The following is an 18,397-nucleotide window of genomic DNA, read 5'->3' on the forward strand; positions in this document are numbered from 1 at the left end:
AACCAAACAAAGTGGAAGAACGTGTATTACGAGCAGGGAAAGTGACAGCTGGAGCCGTCGCTATCCATTAGCGCGCATCCCCAGGAGGCCGAAGCTTCGCTGGTAGTAACGCGATCCAGCACGCCCGTGCCAACGCACGCTAATGAGGTGATGACGGCCGCCGCTTGTCAGCGACGTCATACCAAGGGAAATCCCTCAGGTTCAGCTGTCACTGGCTGGCAGTGTCCATGTGCGGGCGGGCACCTTAGAGCGTTGACCCGATGCCGCTGCTTGGCTGGCAAATTGATGGGGAAATTCATAGGAAATTGATGCACTCTCAGTCAGTGGTCTTTAGTTTTTATTCATTACGTTTGAGCACACACACATAATCAGATTCATCATTTCTGTGTGTGGAAAAACAATACAGCCAAGGGCAAAATCTTGAAAGCGAAAGCAAACAATGACACACTGATCGCAATTCGCACCTGCGAGTCGTCGCAGCCATCGCTCGTCTTCGGCCCGCAGTAGATCACAAAATGTACAAAATGCAACCAAAAAAAAAAGGACAAAGTGTACAAAAATTGAGATTGATAGAAAAATACGTTTGAGAGAACAACACACTGTAAAAAAGTGACTTGCACCCACTTCATTTGAAAGCGTTTCCTGATAGAAAGTGCGGTCATTTTTGCAACAGTAAACATTAGGGATGGGTGTTGCTCAATCAGGAATGAATCACGTCTTGAAATAACTGAGGCAAAATGGAGTGCACTAATTAATACATCTAAGGCAGAGGCAACTCCTCTGGGCAGTATTATTCTGCTCAACACCACACTGGCATGGAAAAGTTCAGAACAACAACAAATATTTTCAAGAGCGATTGATTGTTAATTTCTCCCCATTGTGGATGGAGCCAAAGGGCCATTCCTATTTCACACAAGTTCGAAACTAGACCATGGTGCATTCTGACTTTGCTGCAATAGGAAGTCCATTGGAAACCGAGGACCCCTTTTGCATGTGATTCCAAACAATGTCCAATCAAATAGTGACCTTGTCAAAGATGCATTGACGTGCGTTCTGTGCACCACAGTGATGTGAACAGTTCTGTTGTCGTGAACGTCAAAGTAACATTTTGGTTTTACATTCTCCATTTTTGTATGTGAACGGAAACAAGTAGATAGTATGAATTTCATTTGTGAGGGAAAAGCCTCAGAGTTCAGAGTTGGTTATGCCTACTTCATCATTTTGCGGCCAACTTGATCCAGCTGATAAGAAATGAAACTGGTCGAAATAGGTTGTTGCCCCCCCCCCCCCCCCTTCCATTTTATTAGCATAAGCATTTTTTTTTTCTTCTCATCACATCAGTCTACCGCTTCCCTTCAATTGTCTCTCTGTGTCGCCGTACAGTTCTGCCATTACTTCCTCTATGATAATCGGCCTGTGTTTCAGACCAGCGCTAGAACTGAAAAAAACAACAAAACGCTTGGTGCCTCAGTGTAGAAAGCCTGAGTCAGCAAAGGTAAACTTTGTTTAGCGATACATTCATTACGAGCTTGCAAATACACCAAATAACACACTTGTAGAACCCCCGACACTCCCAAAGAAATTGAAAAAATATACTTTTCCCTTTTTTTAGAGGCACTTAGTTGCTCTGAAGAATTAAAACGTGCATTGTTGTTTTGTTTCTCTTTTGGATATGTAAATAGCCGTCGCTTACCCTTTGTTGCATTATTAAAGGAGTCACATGGTAACCGACAGAAAGTCCCCGCGGGTTTTGACCGTGACTCAACATCGTTAGCACATCGCTCCCATTCAATCCTCTTAGTCGTTAAAAGAGGATGTGAATTGTATACATGTCTGATATGAGAGCTATAAGCAAAAACATTGGAAGGTAAGAGAAACTCTTCAAACCAGGTTGCTTGTCCTCATTTGTCCTTCCCGTTACGCTTCGTCTAAACTTGGTGATTCTCAGTATTAGTGGTATGCTTGCTTCCTCTAGTTGTACACGAAGAATTACTGAACTTGATTTTCAAACTGACTGTTAAAGTAACTGACAATAATATGAAATGTACAGTGGTGCCTTGAGATACAAGTTGAATTTGTCCCGTGACCACAGTCGTAACGCAAACTAGCGAACGTATCACTATGATAACGCACAGTGATGCAGACACAAACGAAGAATAGACTTCTTCCACTACGTCTGTGACTCAGAAATATGCTGTAACATTAGTCATTTCTTTTATAGAGGATAAAGAATATATGCCTGTGTTAGTAACTGTCTTAAAAGAACAACTCTCGATGCTAACCGTTGGCATGTCAACGACGTTTTGTATTGTTTGTTAGCATTAAGCTAAGATGACTTTTTCATCAAGAAAAGCAAGGTTGTTTTATGTTTAAAGTACACCACTGTACTTTTTAGGAATAAAGCCGCTGCCTCTTTTGGATCAACACAAAATTGTTGGCCACTAGTACTTTGGGACTTGGTGTCAAAAGTTTGAGAACCACCGGTTTAACTCCACTCAAGTCACGAAGGAACAACAAAGCAATGCATGGTTCCGAAAAATTCCACAAGCGCACAGTCGTCGTACAGGTTCTAGTTACAGGACAGCCAAGTGGCGTGCATGGGATGCTGCGAGGGAGGAATGTAGTGCTGGGGCGGCGAGGGCGGGCAGGCGAAGAGGGGCTGGACCTGGGCCACATAGTAGTTGCTGAAATTGCAGTTGGAGACGTACGGGGCGGGCTGGTAAAAGCAGGTGACGTTGGCGGCGTTTGGGATGGCGTTCTGCTCGGCCAGCGCTCGCCACGCCAGCGAGGAGATGAGGCCTAGTGTCTGACGCAGCTCGTAGCCCATCAGGCACACGGTGCTCTCCTGCACCACTTTGTACAGCACGGCCAGGTAGTCATACTTCCTGCCCTCCAGGTCCACAAAGTGGTTCTGCAGGTAGGACTCCAACTTGCGCTTCTGCTCGCCCACGTCGGGGAAGTCGATGAAGAAGCGCGAGCACATGTAGCGCTGCAAGAGTTTCATCTCGGAGTCGGAGGCCGCGCGGAAACCGCGCACCAGCAGGTGGCAGTACTTGAGCAGGCCGCCGCCCCGGATCTCCTCGGGACTCCTGGTGCAGATGAGGCGCTTGCGCAGGTGGTCGAGGGCGGCGGGGAAATCGCCGTAGACGCTCTCGCCGAGGATGGTGGGGTGGAAGGCGTCGGCCATCGGGTGCTCCGAGCACTCGTAGAAGAGCAGCAGCGAGTCCAGGCGGATCTGGAAGGAGTCCACGCTGAACTCGAACTGTCGCCGCAGGGAGTCCACAAACTTGAGCTCCACGTTCTTGCCGCGGTTGTTGTAGAGCGAGATGAGGCTCCAGCGGTCCGAGTCGTTACACACCTTCACCATCTTTTGCACGTAGGCCTCCTGGAAAAAACAGCGGAAAGCAGGTTGTGACGAGAGTCTAAACAGTGTACTCAAAGTACTGTTACTTTAGAATAATATTACTAGTCCTCTAAATAATTATTAAATAAGTATTCAGTGAAAAAAAGGCACCGATGATCAATTATATAATAATATAATTGGATTATATAACTCTAACCCACATGCTAAAAACAATTTGAGATGTGCCGACTTCAAGCTTTGTCGCTGCTGTCCATGCAGTGCGGATTGCTTCTCTCCCTGCTCCATTTGAATGCGCACAACCTTTTCTTCAGCGAGGAGCAGAGAGCTCCAAACGGGCAGATTAGGTCAGGCGAACTGCAGTTTTCTTTCACGTGCTGTGGTTGACCTGCAGCTTTTTTTTTTTTTTACATTTTGCAGAGGCAGCCTTTTGTAGGATTCTCGTGTTCCAAGTTGAGTTCTCATTTGTCCCCAATTAGCTCTTGTGAGTAGTTATGTTGACCCAAATAGAGGAGCAATTCGTTGCGGTGAGCATAGATATGAAGATTAGATACGCCAGCGCACTGTAGGAGCCCGGCCACCAATGTGCCGAAGTGGCGGCCATGTTGGGGAGGTCGACGTTCCCATCAAGGCAATGAATGGACATTGATATTAAGTCATAACTTCCTAATTTCTCAACCAATTTTCATGAGGGGTCAGCACGGCGGTCGACTGGTTAGCACATCCGCCTCACAGTTCTGAGGTCCCGGGTTCAAATCCGGCCTCGACTGTGTGGAGTTTGCATGATCTCCCCGTGCCTGCGTGCGTTTTCTCCTGGTACGCCGGTTTCCTCCCACATTCCAAAAACATGGGTGGTCGGTTAATCCAAGACTCTCAATGTGAGTGCGAGTGATTGTTTGTCTATATGTGCCCTGCGATTGGCTGATGACCAGTTCAGGGTGTATCCCAGCTATAGTTTACAACTGGAATGTAGTTAACAGAGAAGCTAACCGATAGCCTAGCTTCTCGTTCCGGCACCGCATTGTCACAAACCAGCCTATGCAGTCTTATTAGGTCACACCTCAGAAAGCCCTATTAATCATCATTAACATGGACGTCTAGTCCTCTGAACATTTGGGGTTTGCATCTTGTTTCCGCCCTTCCACCCTCAGATCACGGCGCTAGGTGGCTAACCTAGCAGCATCGCAATGCTAGGAATTTGTCGTTGGGTTCTCGCTCTGTATTCTTTCATGTCGTTCTGCAAGATGAAAAAAGGAACCCTAAAAATTGTCATGAAGTAATGTACCCCAATAGGGAACTGTTAGTATCTGTGCCAAGGTCCATTTACAAGATATGAAAGTACCAAAAAAAAAAAAAAAAAAAGCAAAACCAGTCCAGCGACAAACCACAAACATGATACTTTGACCAATCCGCCCAGCTTCTTTCTTGTTGCACAAAGGCTGCTCGTGTTACCCAACACCTCTTCTTGTGTCAGACCAGCTCAAGATGGAGTAGATAATACATCATGTTTCGCTTTTATTGGTGATGTCGATGTCATCTGCCAGCACAGAGCCACTTATTCATGTACATCTGAATCTAATTGGATTCGAGAGAATCCTTTTTGATCTTTTTATGAACAGTGACACCTTGACTAAGAGAACCACAACTTTTGTTTTTGCTTTATGTTATCCGGCAAAATTTGAGGTACTGTATGAGCACACCTTGAGTACTCCGCCGTTTGAGTGATGTGGGGGGGAAAGGTACCATTATAGAGGAGACTTCCAACTCCAGGAAGTAAGACATTTGCATTACGGTCCAATGAAACCGAGGATGAAGCTTTTGGCCATAATTCCAAAGAAATGAAGACCACCAAAACTCAGGCCTTAGTTAAGGTGGAGTGAATTATGAACCGTTCCAAATATCAGTCCGTGTTAGCACAAAACATTCAGTCTTCTGCCAATAAAGAAAAAAAAGCAACAAAACGGTCCAGAAAAACCTACTAGAACATCTGAACTTTATTTGGGGTTAATCAGACGAACTTTAAACGGTGGCAGGTGTCTGCCGACTCCTGTTCAACATGAGTTTGGTTGGATGTGATGAGCGCAGCCACATCCTCAGTTAAGAGGGTGTCCACACTTGTGCAACCACATTATCTCACCTACTTTACTTCCCCTCTCCAATTTTGTTTTTTGTTTTTTTCCAATTCAGTTATACAGGTTATAGGTCACATTAATGGTGGAGAAAAAAAAAAAAAAGATTTGTTCAATGATTTTTTTTTTTTTTTTTTTTTTTTACATGACAAAACCCTGGTGTTTTAACAAGGGTGTGTAGACTTTTGCTATCCACCGTTGAAAAGTGTCCACACTCGCCATTGCCAAATCTTCTAAGCAAACTCCACGGTCCTCCTTGGGGGTCTAGAAAGTGAAACGTGCGTGCGTGGGAGAAATGTATAAGAAAGCGTGTGCGCATGAGTTGTTTGAAGAGATGGATTAATGTAGTCGTCGTTGACAGAAAACTAGTTATAGTCAAAAAGTCCCCACTGCCCACATGCTTATTTTTCTCTTCATTTACCTTTAGGGTCAAGGCTGTGATCTTCTCCTTGTTGACCTCCTCGGGCAACAAGTCCAGCAGGCAGTCCAGCACCAAGTCTTTGACCATCTGGAACTCCTTCTCCCCCTTGAGCTCGGCGCAAAAGATGAGGTCCAGGTCGTTCCAGCCCAGGCCGCTGTCCTCGTGCAGCACGTAGCTGGCCGCCGAGCCGTTGAGCCGCACCTCCCGCACGCGGATCTGCGCTCGCTCCATGCGGCCGCGGACCGCCTTGACGATGTCGCGCGGCTTCACCTCCAGCGTGGGGAAGCTCCAGCGGCCGTGGATGGGGATGGAGCCGGCCAGGATGGCATCCAGCCGCTGCACTTGCTCCCAGTCGAGCACGCTCAGGTTGACGCTCTCCCCTCCGTCTGCATTCTCGCCCATCTTTCTTCAATGCGCTTCCTTCTCACAACTTGCCGTCTCTCGTGCGCATATGGTGGAACTCAGCGTGAGCTCGTCCTACTTCTGGGTCTGCGTGTACACTGTCCAGACAAATTGAATTCAGCAGCGCGCACCGCCTCACGAGCTGGGTCTGCATCGACCGCAGAACTGCACTTCGGGTCCGCTTTCAGTCCCCGGACTCACGTCCAGTCCAAGATTTCGGCGGACTTTTACGCACGCGTCGCTAAGTGCATCAAAACGTCTTTTCAGCTACAGAAGTGCAATTTTCTCTGCACTTTTAGTCCACCGACCCGTCCATGATGTCCTGTCGAAGATCCCCGATACGACCCTCTTTCGGCGGACCACTTAGGCACACGTCTCAAAGTACGTACTATCGACTTCCCCTCTCGCGCGCGCGTCCACACCAACTTTGATCAAGCGGCGTAATGTCGGTTGAACGCTCACATTTTGCTCCGTGATGTCATCGAGTTTGAAGGTGCACAGCTGCAAAGTCAGGGCGAGCCTGTGGCGAGCTTCCCGTCTGCATGCGAGGGGGGGCGGGATCGCCTTGATTGACAGGCGGCACTTCCAGGCTTGGGGTGGGGTGGGGGGGGCGGGTCTGCAGCTCGCCGCGGACCACAGTTACCTAACCTTTATTGAGCTCAGCCACGTCATATTTTGCATTGGAAAAAGTCTCTTTGCTTTGCGCACCACCAGGCTAATATCATCTCCCCGAAAGCACATCGAATTGTTCTGCCTGTCGCTAATGAAAAACCTCCCAAAATAAACGAGCTTGATCATATGCTTGCACAAGTGCGCACACCCTCTTAGAATTGGGGCTGTTCAGAACATTCAAACGCGTGTTAAGTAGGAGTCAGCGCACAATTGCCACCATTGACATGGCCTCTGACTCACTCCAAATAAAGTTCAAATGTTCCCGTAAAGGGGGTTTTTCGGACATTTTTGGAGTCACAGATGCATGTGAGTAATAATTGAGATCACAGGACAACAATTGTTGAGCACGCTACCGAATATTTTTCCCCGCAGCGCTCATATATGTTGCAAGGCCCCCAAACTGCCGTTGGAAAATTATTTAAAAAATACATTCCCGTAGATTAAAATGTTCACAAATTGCTAGATGTGACCAAGGTCATGATATATATATTTTGCAGGTTTTAACGTGGTCCCACAAACCGTGTCGTCACCAATGTCGAGATTCTCACCAAATTCTAATGAGAACACCCGTGAAGCCATCGTTTGAAAACAAAGAAATACAGCTAGAAGTGGCACCCTAACAATTAAAAACATGAAGGTAGTGAGTAATAGAACATTCATTCATTCATTCATTCATTTTCCATGCCGCTTCTCCTCACGAGGGTCGCGGGCGTGCTGGAGCCTATCCCAGCTATCTTCGTGGAAGAGGCGGGCTACAGCAATTAAAACAATACAACTAATTATAACTAAATGAATTTAGGGTTAGGTTTGAAGGTGCAGTGCTTAGACTCATTGTCCACGTAGTTGTGCGTCTTCCCTGATGACTTTTCACTTTGTGTGCGCACAGTTGGAAAAAAGTCAGCGGCGAAGTGCGGTCCGGCGTGAGCCTGTTTGTCAGGAAGTTGGCTGCGCGGGCCGCAGACTGCCTTTGTTAGATTTCAGGGAGAATCTGCAAGCCAGCGTACCTGCGTCACAGCAGACGAGCCCATAAACCATCTTACTGCAGATTACCAGGTGTGTGCGTGCGTGCGTGCGTGTGTGTGTCACACACATTCACGCGATCGTGTGCGGAAGTCATGCATGTGTCCTCGCACATTCTCATGTCATAATTTTAGATTTGACATGTCTATCAAGCACACTGGCAGCAGAGTTGGAGCTGTTTTGTTTGTTTGTTTGTTTGTTTGTTTGTTTGTTTTTACTCAGAGTGGCAAGCATCTTACACGACTCACAAAAAGTTCTGGCTCTTTCATTTCAGGGGGAAGTTTAAAAATGGACCTAAAATGCATTCATAACATTTACAGTAGAGATGCAACAATTAATCGATTAATCAACAACTAGTCGATTATCGAATTGATTGACAACCATTGAGTACTAATACCACGAGTACACTTGGGCCGTAAAGTTTCAATTAACGCAATGACTGATCATTTTGAACAAAGACTTTTCTTTCTTGCTGTTGCACATGGTGATTTACCGATGTGTCAAACCGCTGTGGTGTAGCGCCAACTAGTGGCAAGGAGGACTTAATCGATGTCAGAAGAATTGGGGGCTGTATCGCCAGCCTTCACGAGTATCCATCCGTCCATCCAAATTCCGAACCGGTTTTAAGGCCTGTTTCGGCACGATACCGATACCTGGTATCGATACTCGCAGGCCGCGCTCTCCCACTTTCCCCCATTCATCAAGAAGTTCAATGTCAGACTTGGCGCTCGTGACTCTAAGTGCGAAACGGCGACTTACCTGCCCTCTGACCCGTCAAGTGGATGACACCGGCTTGCTGTGCGCTGTCTGACGACATCGGCGGATTGATGAGGGGATTTCTGACAGCGGCCGTCGTTGGCCTGCCAAAAGGACGGGAGCGGGGCGCGCCGTTTGCGTCATATGCCCCGCGTGGACGAGTCACTGCCCATGTGTCGTTGCATCATATTAGTAACATTTTGGAAATGCAAACTTTTTTTTTTCACCCCCCCAAGAGCTGTAAGAAAAACTTGCAGAAGTCTTTTCGAGCAATTCCAGCGTCCAAGCCCACCTTTTCCCATCCCCTAGCCATATCAGTTGGTGCAGCTTTTCCCCCTTTTCCGCCGTTCCATGTGGAAGTTCATTAAGAGATTACAGTGAGCCCGTTAGCGGAACGTGCCTTCAACCCTCTTCTGCGTTCCCACCTATTTTTACTCTTTTGTTTGGATTTTCATTAATCGACAGGGGGAGTATTCCGCTAAACCTTTTATTGCAAGTTCAACAAAGCTCCACAAGTCGTTGGCTTCTGGCAGCTGCTCATTACAAAGACTAAAACGGCCATCCAAATCTCCAGAGGTATAAATGTTTCGATTTTTTTTCGGGCCGCGTATCCCTGACCCCCGTTGAACCCTGAACCTCGCAGGTAGACCACTGCCAAGCGCCATCCACCTTGAGGAGCGCGTTCGGCGGTCAGCCCGCGTAAGCCCCCGCTAAACTCCCGCAAGCCCACTAATGAGATTTGCTGACGTGCCCTGCTGTGTAAGCCACACTACAGCGCTTCATCACGCCGCTTGTCCACAGCGGGCAAACTAGTTCAACTCCTAATAGACGTCAGCGGGCAAGATAGCTTCTTACTCACATCTCTGCATCTGAACAAAAAAGCGGAAGTGCCGTTGGCAAGGACACAACAACGTACAGAGGAAGTAAATTGATGTGTGGCTGCGTTTCCTTTATTGTCTGCGTGCACGTTGATACCTTTTGACTTTGGTGTGTGTATATTTGTCAAATGAGAACACGTTCCCCAAACAAAACTGGGAATCTGAGCAGATCACTTTGCACCAGGATCGATTACTGACTCAAAGTGTGCACGTACAGAGGGGACGACTCCCACGCACACATTTTTCCTGCATGCCAAAATAAAGCTTTGAATAATCCCCTGCTAAAAGTGTCACAAAAATACCCTGATATAATTCAGTCCATGGTCCAAGAATAATGTCATCTAATCGGGCAAAAGGCCTCAATCCAACTGCCAGAAGGAGCTGGAGCGCCATCTGCAGGACGCCCTCGCTCATCTCGCTGAATCTCTCTAGGTGGCGCTGTTTCCCCATCACCATTTCTTGCCACTCCGATCCTCACTTTCGCCCTCACTGGAGCATGTGCTTTTGCACAGCTGTGTCGGGTAAACCAGCTGAGGTGGTAAAAGTACACACACGTTGTATTTAAGTAGTAAAAAAGTGCAATTTACTTCTGTTGTTAAGTAAATAGAGAAAAGTAGACTGTGAAATGTACTTCAGTACAAAAATAAAACAAGAAAACAGCCGACACAAAAATGCATACAAAATAGTTGCCCTCTTTTATTAACTGGGGCCTTGATGCTATCAACACAATATGTTCCAATAGCTTTGCAAACATTGTAGACAGACTAGCAAAACAAAACAAAGAAATGCTTGCATACCTAATGATAACAACTGAAAAATACACTTCAACTGTATGTTTTTCAGATTACTGTAGATATATATATATTTAGGCTGGCACAAGACATAAGGCAATTAATGGTGGACTTTCCCTGAAGTGTCCCTGTTACGTGTCCCCACGCACCAACACAACCGATGAGAACCCGCTGCCCGTCCGTCGGCCGAGTGGAGCTAGCCGGAGGCTAGCGCTTCTCGCGGTGGCGTGGAAAACCTCACAACGGCCCGGTGGGATATATTCCGGCCACCGGAACCCTTTTAAGCCGTTATATTTTCACGGCTCAAATGAGTCACATCCGAAAGATGCTAGACGTAGTTGCGTTTAATTGAAAGCCGACAGTCGAACGGGGCGTAGTTTCACGATTTTGAAGCCTCGTTTTATATACTGGATCGGCTCCAGTTCAGCCACGACCCTCACGCCGAGTTCTGTAGAAAAAGGATGACTGCAGTCTATCGTTTGCAATACGTGTTACATCAAAAGCGAAAGAAGAAGCAAACCACAAGTGTTAGAGTTAAACCTTTGAGGTTCACTAAACAGAAGTGTGGGAGGATTTCCTGCATGAAGCTGGTTAAATGTGACTTTTTTTCATCAGTTATGTCCCATTTATTTTCTTTTTGTGTTTTGTAGACGCACGTCTTTGTCTTGACGCCTCGCGATGATTAATGTCCACAAACGATGCAAACGCAGAAAACAAACAAAATGGTCGCTGCTGTATAGTGTGTGTGTGTGTGTGTTATCCTGTTTGTTTCAGAGTTGGTGGTGGTTGTTGTTTTGAAAATGATTGACGTTGTCTCACACTGCGACAAGTTGGGCTGTTGAGCCTTGCAGCGTTGTGTCTGAGTGCTTTATCAAAATGATTTATCAGGCCGCATTCTTTGCTCTTGTATCATAAATAATTGCGGCGTGTTTATAATCACAGCTTTTTCCTGTTTAGAGCAGCAGGGATGAGACACTTGAACTGGCCATTGTTAGGGATGCACACGTACGCACAGCATGACACCAGATGGACGACGTTTGGTGATGTTAGCGCCCGTATGTGCTCTATTAATGTGGATTACACTGTGCAGTAATTAGTAATTAGGTCAACATATTGGTCCACGTGCAACGAGACAACATCCTCGGAGCGCAACGGCTCATCACAGCATTCCTTCCACATTTCCTCCGGGCCGATTTGGGGAAACTCGACTTTGGGAATGTAATCATCCAGATTGGGATCAGCAGCTGCGTGTTTTTTTTTGTTTTTTTGGCTATCATTCTCCAACACCAGCTCCAGGATTGAGCCAATGTTCAAAGAATAAATCATGTTGCCTTTTGCGTCATTTTTTTCGTACTTTCATCGACCACGTCATCAGCTATTGGAGAGATGCCCTGATGTCGATTGTTAGCATGTCTATGGCATTTTTTCATTGTTAGCATTAAGCCTTTCTTTAGGCAACAGTTTGGTTGTTTTTAATACACAAGGTGTAATTCTCTTCATTTTTTTGTTTTAGTTTGACAGTAAAGTCCAACTTGGCGTGGCATCAAACAGGTTGAAGCGTCTGTTTAGATCAATTGTTCACGATTTGCCAAACTGCTGCTTCTTGTGAAGTGAAAAACTCTTACGTTGGGTCACTCGTATCTCAAGGCCCCTCCGTACTATGTTATCTAATGGTTTGTTATTGACTTGTTTAAAGATGCTTTGTCTCTATTTAATCAAAAATACAGAGCCCAAAAAGGAGATATTAGGGGAAAACCCCTGGGTGTGCACACATGGTTTTATACAGATGTACAGCAGACGGCCAAATTGTATCCCGCTGTTTCTCATGATAGAGATGACTTTTGTGCTCGATTCACAAACATACTTCTTCTTACTCATATCAGGCTGGATGTCAGTCAAAAGAAATATTATGACTCAAGATAGAGCGGGGGAACTACAGCCATAAGCCGTAAAGTGCAGTGCGTACGGCTTTGAATCGTCGGTCGGAGATCGGCCCCCCGAGCTCCGAAAACGCCTGCGACAACACAGCTGCTTCCACTTTGACAGACCTCAACATGTTCCTCCCGTACACATCCTCGCCTTATCAAGCGTTAAACGTGGTGGTCTGCCTCTCTTGTTGTGTGATGCAAGACTCGGTAAAGTAAATGCAGGGCTGTCTGCGTTGGCCGTAAACATAACGAATGGGCCACACACATGCATACATTGAACAGACCTACAGCAGGCAAAGACACACAAACAACAGTTCTGCTGTGGGGAAAATTCATCACAAATCGTCTTCTGGCTGATGGAGGGATAAGGTTTTTGTTAATGACGTACTGCAAACCTATTTACAAACTAACAAAAGTCTGCTAGCTTAATGCTAACGTATAACATGAAACACCATAGACGGGCTAATGGAAATTAGCATGGATGTTATGCAATTTATAATCAAACAATTGACAATGCATACAAACAGCATACAACAATACTCAAAGGCCTACATTCTCTCTGCTCCATGGTAACATGAATTATTATTGAATGGAGCTTAGTAGGGGACCTTCTCTGCCTCTTCTTCGTATTTTGAATGACTGCATTTCTTCCAGCAGACCTCAGTGCTGCCGGTATGAACGTTGTACTACACTGACGGTACATACCGAAATTCAGTGTCTCCGGTAAAAAAATAATTAAATAAAATTTAAAAAATGATCAAAAACCAATTGCTTAAATATCTGCAATATAGTGAACAATAAAGAGCACTATAGCGGGGGTTAACTGTTTATACACATTTTTAATTTGTATGTGTGTTTCAGAACTTTTTGGTCGGCCCGACAAAACATTGGAGAGGACGGGCAGGACAGGTTCAGAGCATGAGGGGAGCAGCTGGGGGGAAAGAGGGTGAGTCACAAACACAAAGTGCACACACACACACACTCTGTCTCTCTCTCGCTCTCTCTCCTTCCTGCAGCTGTCCCCCATCTTGCTGGATATTAAAAAAAAAAATGTTTTAATTAACAACACTGCCGTCTAGACTGCGGTGCGCAACGTCAAACGTAAATGAATGAACGAACGGTGTTCATTTTCCTCTGCAGCTGACGACTTCGACAGTGGAGTCGCTCCAGGGGAATCGAGTCCTTGTGGTCGTTTTAGGCTCATCCTGAAATTATCCTTACCGTTTTCTGAGGAGTATGCCGAGAGGAAAGGTGGCGATAATAAAAGTAGAAGTATGGAAGGTCGGTTGGTTAATTGATTGATGGATATTAGAAAAAAAATAATTTTGTGGTACGCGGGCTCGCTCTAGTGATTTGCGAAAATCCATGAATTAAATGTTCAAACTGCATAATGTTACTGTTTAAGTTAAGTAAGTACAGTACATTTAAGCACAGTTCAGTTTTATTGAACTTTTAAGTACAATATTTTTGCATTTAGTCTTTTAAAAAGGTTTGTTTGGAAGCATTTATTGAGGTAAGATTTATATATTTGTGTGCGATACGTTTCAATTGAATCACTCAGTACAGTTTTTATTTTCCTGTATTTAGGTACAGTGTTGTTGTTCAAATGGGCATAATGTAAGAGTGCTTTAGCATAATATTAAAAACACTTTTTAGAAATAAAACCTCTGCCTAATTTTCAAACACTTGGGCCTGTACAAACAAACGCTGTATTTTATTTCATGTTGATTGTTATGGAAGTACTGGAAGCGCTAAGTTTCTTCTGATGTGGGACTGATGTCCTTATTTCCAACTACTAAAAGAATCAAAATTTGATTTTGTGAAATGTCATGTCTTTTTTTTTAACATATCAGAGTGCGAGACTAAAAATACAATACTCAGCCAGTCAGTTTCTGTAGCGCATGTCCTCATTCGGGTCACAGGTGAGCTGGAGACTGACCAAGCTGACGTTGAGGTTTTTTTTCGAGATGTCGTGCCTGCCCCTCAAGTACTCTGGCACCCCCCAGTGGAGGTGCGAATAACTCCTTAAAAAAAAATAATAATAAATAAAACTTTTTGGATTTTTGATGAATGAATGGATGCAGATAGAACATTTATGGATGGATGGATGGATGGATGGATGAAGTACACATGCGCTCGTCCCTTCTCGTTTGTTCCTTTTGTCTTTGTCAAAAAGCAAACACACATTTCTCATTTGTTCCACTGGACGTCCTCCAACCAAAACATTTATTCGGTGCCTTCATTAATTTGCTTTCCTGTGAGTGAAACTCTCCCAGAGAGACAACAATCAGTCCCGAGATAACATCGCGATAACCTGAAGATAAATCCCACCTAATATCAAAACAAAACACAATTTAGAAGAAGATATGAATCACTTGCAGAGTTGTTATTAAAGTCAAAATTCAAAGTAAACGGGAAATGGGCTTTCTGGATGAACTTACACCAGACCCTCTTGTGTATTTATTTTTCTAATTTCTCATGTAGTCAGTGGTTATTTGAAGTGGTAACGCCAATTTGTGTCGTGAATTCATATCTCATGCACGACTGTGCAAAGGATATTTGAACGTAGGCATACATTCTTAAACCCCTACGAAGAATGATAAGTATTAATGTGGTTTACTGAGGACAGACCGTCTTCATGTCTGTATTACACTGCCCCCAGGTGGCCAAGGCATGCACACCAAAAGGAGCAGCCCAGTGTCCACAGAACTGAAGCAAAAAATGTGGCAAAATCAGTTTAATTCTATATATTCTATGTCAATATTTAATTCCTGTATGTTTCTTATGAAGTATAATTTCATAGACTGATATATGTCTTATTGGAAATTTGTTTTTTTTAATGTATTCATATCACAAAAAAATCCCCTTATTGCAGGATTTTGAGTGTATGGTGTAATTTTTTTCCTGGTAAAAAAATGCTTTGTTGTTCAAAACATTAAAACTGAAAGAAAAAAAAAAGAAAAAATTCATTAAAACATATTACAAGGAAGTGTTAAGAGTATGGTGGAGGTTAATAGCAGTGTGAGGAGGATTAATAAGAGTCTGGGGAGGTTCATACAGCTTTAAAATATGTATAAATAATCCTTAATAAAATACGTGGACGATACTTCACAGATTTTCCCTATTGCGGGACTGGTCCGGAACCTAACCCCGGCAATAAACGAGGGAAAAATCTGATGGAATAGACTCTAGCTCACCCGTGATCCCAATGAGAAGATTCGAAAATAACCATAAAGTTGTTTATGTTATGTAAAATTGCATCCAAACAGGCGTGACCCCCCCCCCCCCGCAAAATAGCAACACGTCTCTGCGTGTGGCTCCACAATGTGATGTGCTCATGCGATCGACACGTTCCTCTGCGCCCCCCTCCTCCTCGGCCTCCCGCATCACAGCAGTGGGACGTACACTACAGCAGACATTTGTGAGCATCCCCGCACAAAGGTTCCTCCGTTGTTAGGGGTTTAAGCTCTCGAAAAGATGGAACTCCTGAGCGGAGGGGCTTTGTAGTCACTGGAAGAATTTTACTGGAAGTGGATCCTTTTTGTCACATTCAGGTAGATTTTGAACTTGCCTTATTTGCCTCTCGTATTCATTTTTTTTTTTTACATTATGTCAGACACGTATGTCCAAATGGTTGTCATGGTTCGTATTTTATTTGGGTATTTTTTTGCAATGTGGTTGATAAGGTCATAGGTAACAGACACCACTTGCCTCCAAAGTGATTGTTCTGAAGTATTGGCATTGGCGCCATCTGCTGCTCAAAGGGTTTGAAACCAACTCGTAACCACTAACCCTTCTCTTGCCCTTGCTATTCCTGACTCTTGCTCCATTCCAGAAAATTGTCAAGTAGAAAAGCTAAAGCACAGACAAAGAAAAATACGATGAGTTAAAGAGGATCTTTGTTGTCGCGAGTGGCAAATAAAACAGGCGTAACGTGGTCCTCTGCCACATCTCACCCCTTACCTTATTTATCTTGACTGTGTCTGTTTTTAAGAGCCATGGGCCTCCTGGAGCTCCTTTGTCTGCTGCTCTATGCGGCTGTCGACAATGCCAGCGGCGAGGTGCTCCCGGTGCTGACGGACCAAAACACAGAGCTTCTAACGAAACCTTTGTTCAGAGGACCAACAGCGGATGCGAAGGGAGACGAGGTGAAGAAGCTCTGCGGTATTGAGTGTCAAACAGGCCTACCGCCCTTAAACCCGAGCGACCAAGAGCGGATTCTGGGATACGAGACGATGTACGACAACGGCACGTGCACGCGCACCGATGTCAGACTGCGGGGTTTGAACACGACAGGACCGGCTCCCTACGTTTCGTTACCGACTCGCAGGAAGCGTCAGGTTTACGGCGCGGACGGTCGCTTCGTGATCTGCGACTGGCAGTTCATCACCAGCTACCCTTTCGCCACTGCCGTGCGCCTGTCCACGGGCTGCTCCGGGGTCCTGGTCTCGCCCAAACACGTGCTGACGGCGGCTAACTGCGTCCATGACGGTCGCTACTACCTGGAGAGCGTCAAAGGCCTAAAAGTAGGAGTGCTACAACTCAAAAATCAAAGAGGGAGGAGGAGGAGGAGGTGGCAGAGAGCTGCAAGGAAAAGAAAACAGCAAAAAGGAGAGCCTTTGGAGGATGGAGAGAAGAATAGAATTGATGGAGAACTAGCAAGAGACAGGAAGACGTGGGGGGTGGGAGTTAGACGCCTGAGGAGGCAGCCTGGCTTTCGCTGGATACGAGTCAAACAAACGCGCATCCCTCAAGGCTGGATCCGCTCCGAGAACTCCACCGCCTCCCTGGCCGCAGACTACGACTACGCCCTCCTGGAACTCAGACGAGCCGTCAAACTGAAGAAGTTCATGGAGATCGGCGTGGCGCCCCGCACCTTCCTCCCGGCGCGGATCCATTTCTCAGGCTACGACCACGACAAAAGCTTGCTGACTACCCTCGGGGGAGAGCAGGTGGTCTACCGCTTTTGCTCGGTGGAGAAGGAGTCTGACGATTTGATGTACCAGCATTGTGATGCTCGGCCGGGAGCCACCGGGGCGGGGGTTTACGTCCGTCTGAGACGAGAGGACGGACGGGAGGGCGGGAAAGGGAAGTGGCAGCGGCGAGTGATCGCGGTGTTCTCGGGTCATCGGTGGGTGGAAGTCGGGGATGGTGAGCAGAGAGAATTTAACGTGGCGGTGAGGATCACTCCTGCCAAATATGCGCAAATGTGCCACTGGATCCATGGAGACCCCAGTCACTGCAAGACTCTTTGAACTACATTTTATGAAGCTTTAACTTTCAAACTTCTGTCCAACTGCGGTATTGTGCAAAAGGCTCAGGCCACTAAGGGTGCTTTCACAATAACAGCTTGCTTTTGTCTGGACCGAATGACTTGGTGTGGTTTTTAACTTTATCTGTTTCTGGTAAAAAACAAAAACAAAAAAACAATTCTAACCACGTGAGATTGCTAGTTTGTCTTAAACTTGTCATACAGTGTGCAAATAAAGCCCATTTCCAGACCGATTCAAATTGGTTCGGGTGGTCTCGGGTCATCAGTATGTGGAAGCATAGCTGCTTTAATGTTGCAGTGAGGATCTGTCCTTCCTAAGAAATATTTACAGATCTGCCACTGGCTCCTCGGAGACTCCAGTCAACGAACGACAGAGGAACGTTTTGGGAGGACTCCACTGTCAAACCGGCCACGAATGGAGCTTTCACACCAGTACTTAACGTTCTCTTGTCCAAATTACATAAACTGGGTCTTGGTTTGGTTTCTTCCAACTGAACCGCGTGCCATTTCTCTTTAACTGGTAATACACCCTGCAAATGAAATCAGTTTCACTTATGAATCCATTTCAAGACGAGTCGTGTGTAACCCTTGCAATGTACAAGGCACAAGTGAAGGACAATTGGCCACTCTTGACCGTTCAAATGATGATTGGATACATTTTGTGGGGCATTTCCATATGCTACAGTGACAATTTCTTTGCGTTTTTGCTACAGATGAGGCGCCGCTCATCTTGACGTGAGTTGCTTCGTTGTTAGCTTTGTTTTCAG

The 18,397-nt window shown here is 45.6% G+C and overlaps 2 protein-coding genes across 3 annotated transcripts; one reads left to right on the forward strand and one right to left on the reverse strand.

Annotated features, from left to right (window-relative positions):
* Nucleotides 1–324: 324 nt before the first annotated feature.
* LOC133468534 (terminal nucleotidyltransferase 5A-like) lies at nucleotides 325–7,086 on the reverse strand. Its single transcript, XM_061754552.1, has 2 exons — nucleotides 5,912–7,086; nucleotides 325–3,385 (listed from the first exon to the last, which is right to left on the reverse strand). Exons 1-2 carry the CDS (start codon nucleotides 6,311–6,313, stop codon nucleotides 2,570–2,572), a joined length of 1,218 nt encoding a protein of 405 aa, XP_061610536.1. The 5' UTR covers nucleotides 6,314–7,086; the 3' UTR covers nucleotides 325–2,569.
* A 5,927-nt stretch (nucleotides 7,087–13,013) lies between these two features.
* LOC133467933 (inactive serine protease 35-like) lies at nucleotides 13,014–17,724 on the forward strand. Of its 2 annotated transcripts, none has more exons than XM_061753127.1 (2): nucleotides 13,014–13,304; nucleotides 16,353–17,724. In XM_061753127.1, exons 1-2 carry the CDS (start codon nucleotides 13,207–13,209, stop codon nucleotides 17,611–17,613), a joined length of 1,359 nt encoding a protein of 452 aa, XP_061609111.1. In that variant the 5' UTR covers nucleotides 13,014–13,206; the 3' UTR covers nucleotides 17,614–17,724. The 2 variants fall into 2 exon arrangements, with proteins under 2 accessions (XP_061609111.1, XP_061609112.1); XM_061753128.1 differs by lacking the exon at nucleotides 13,014–13,304 and adding an exon at nucleotides 15,693–15,912.
* Nucleotides 17,725–18,397: the final 673 nt, after the last annotated feature.

Source organism: Phyllopteryx taeniolatus, chromosome 18, assembly GCF_024500385.1.
Source record: "Phyllopteryx taeniolatus isolate TA_2022b chromosome 18, UOR_Ptae_1.2, whole genome shotgun sequence".
NCBI lineage: Eukaryota > Metazoa > Chordata > Actinopteri > Syngnathiformes > Syngnathidae > Phyllopteryx > Phyllopteryx taeniolatus.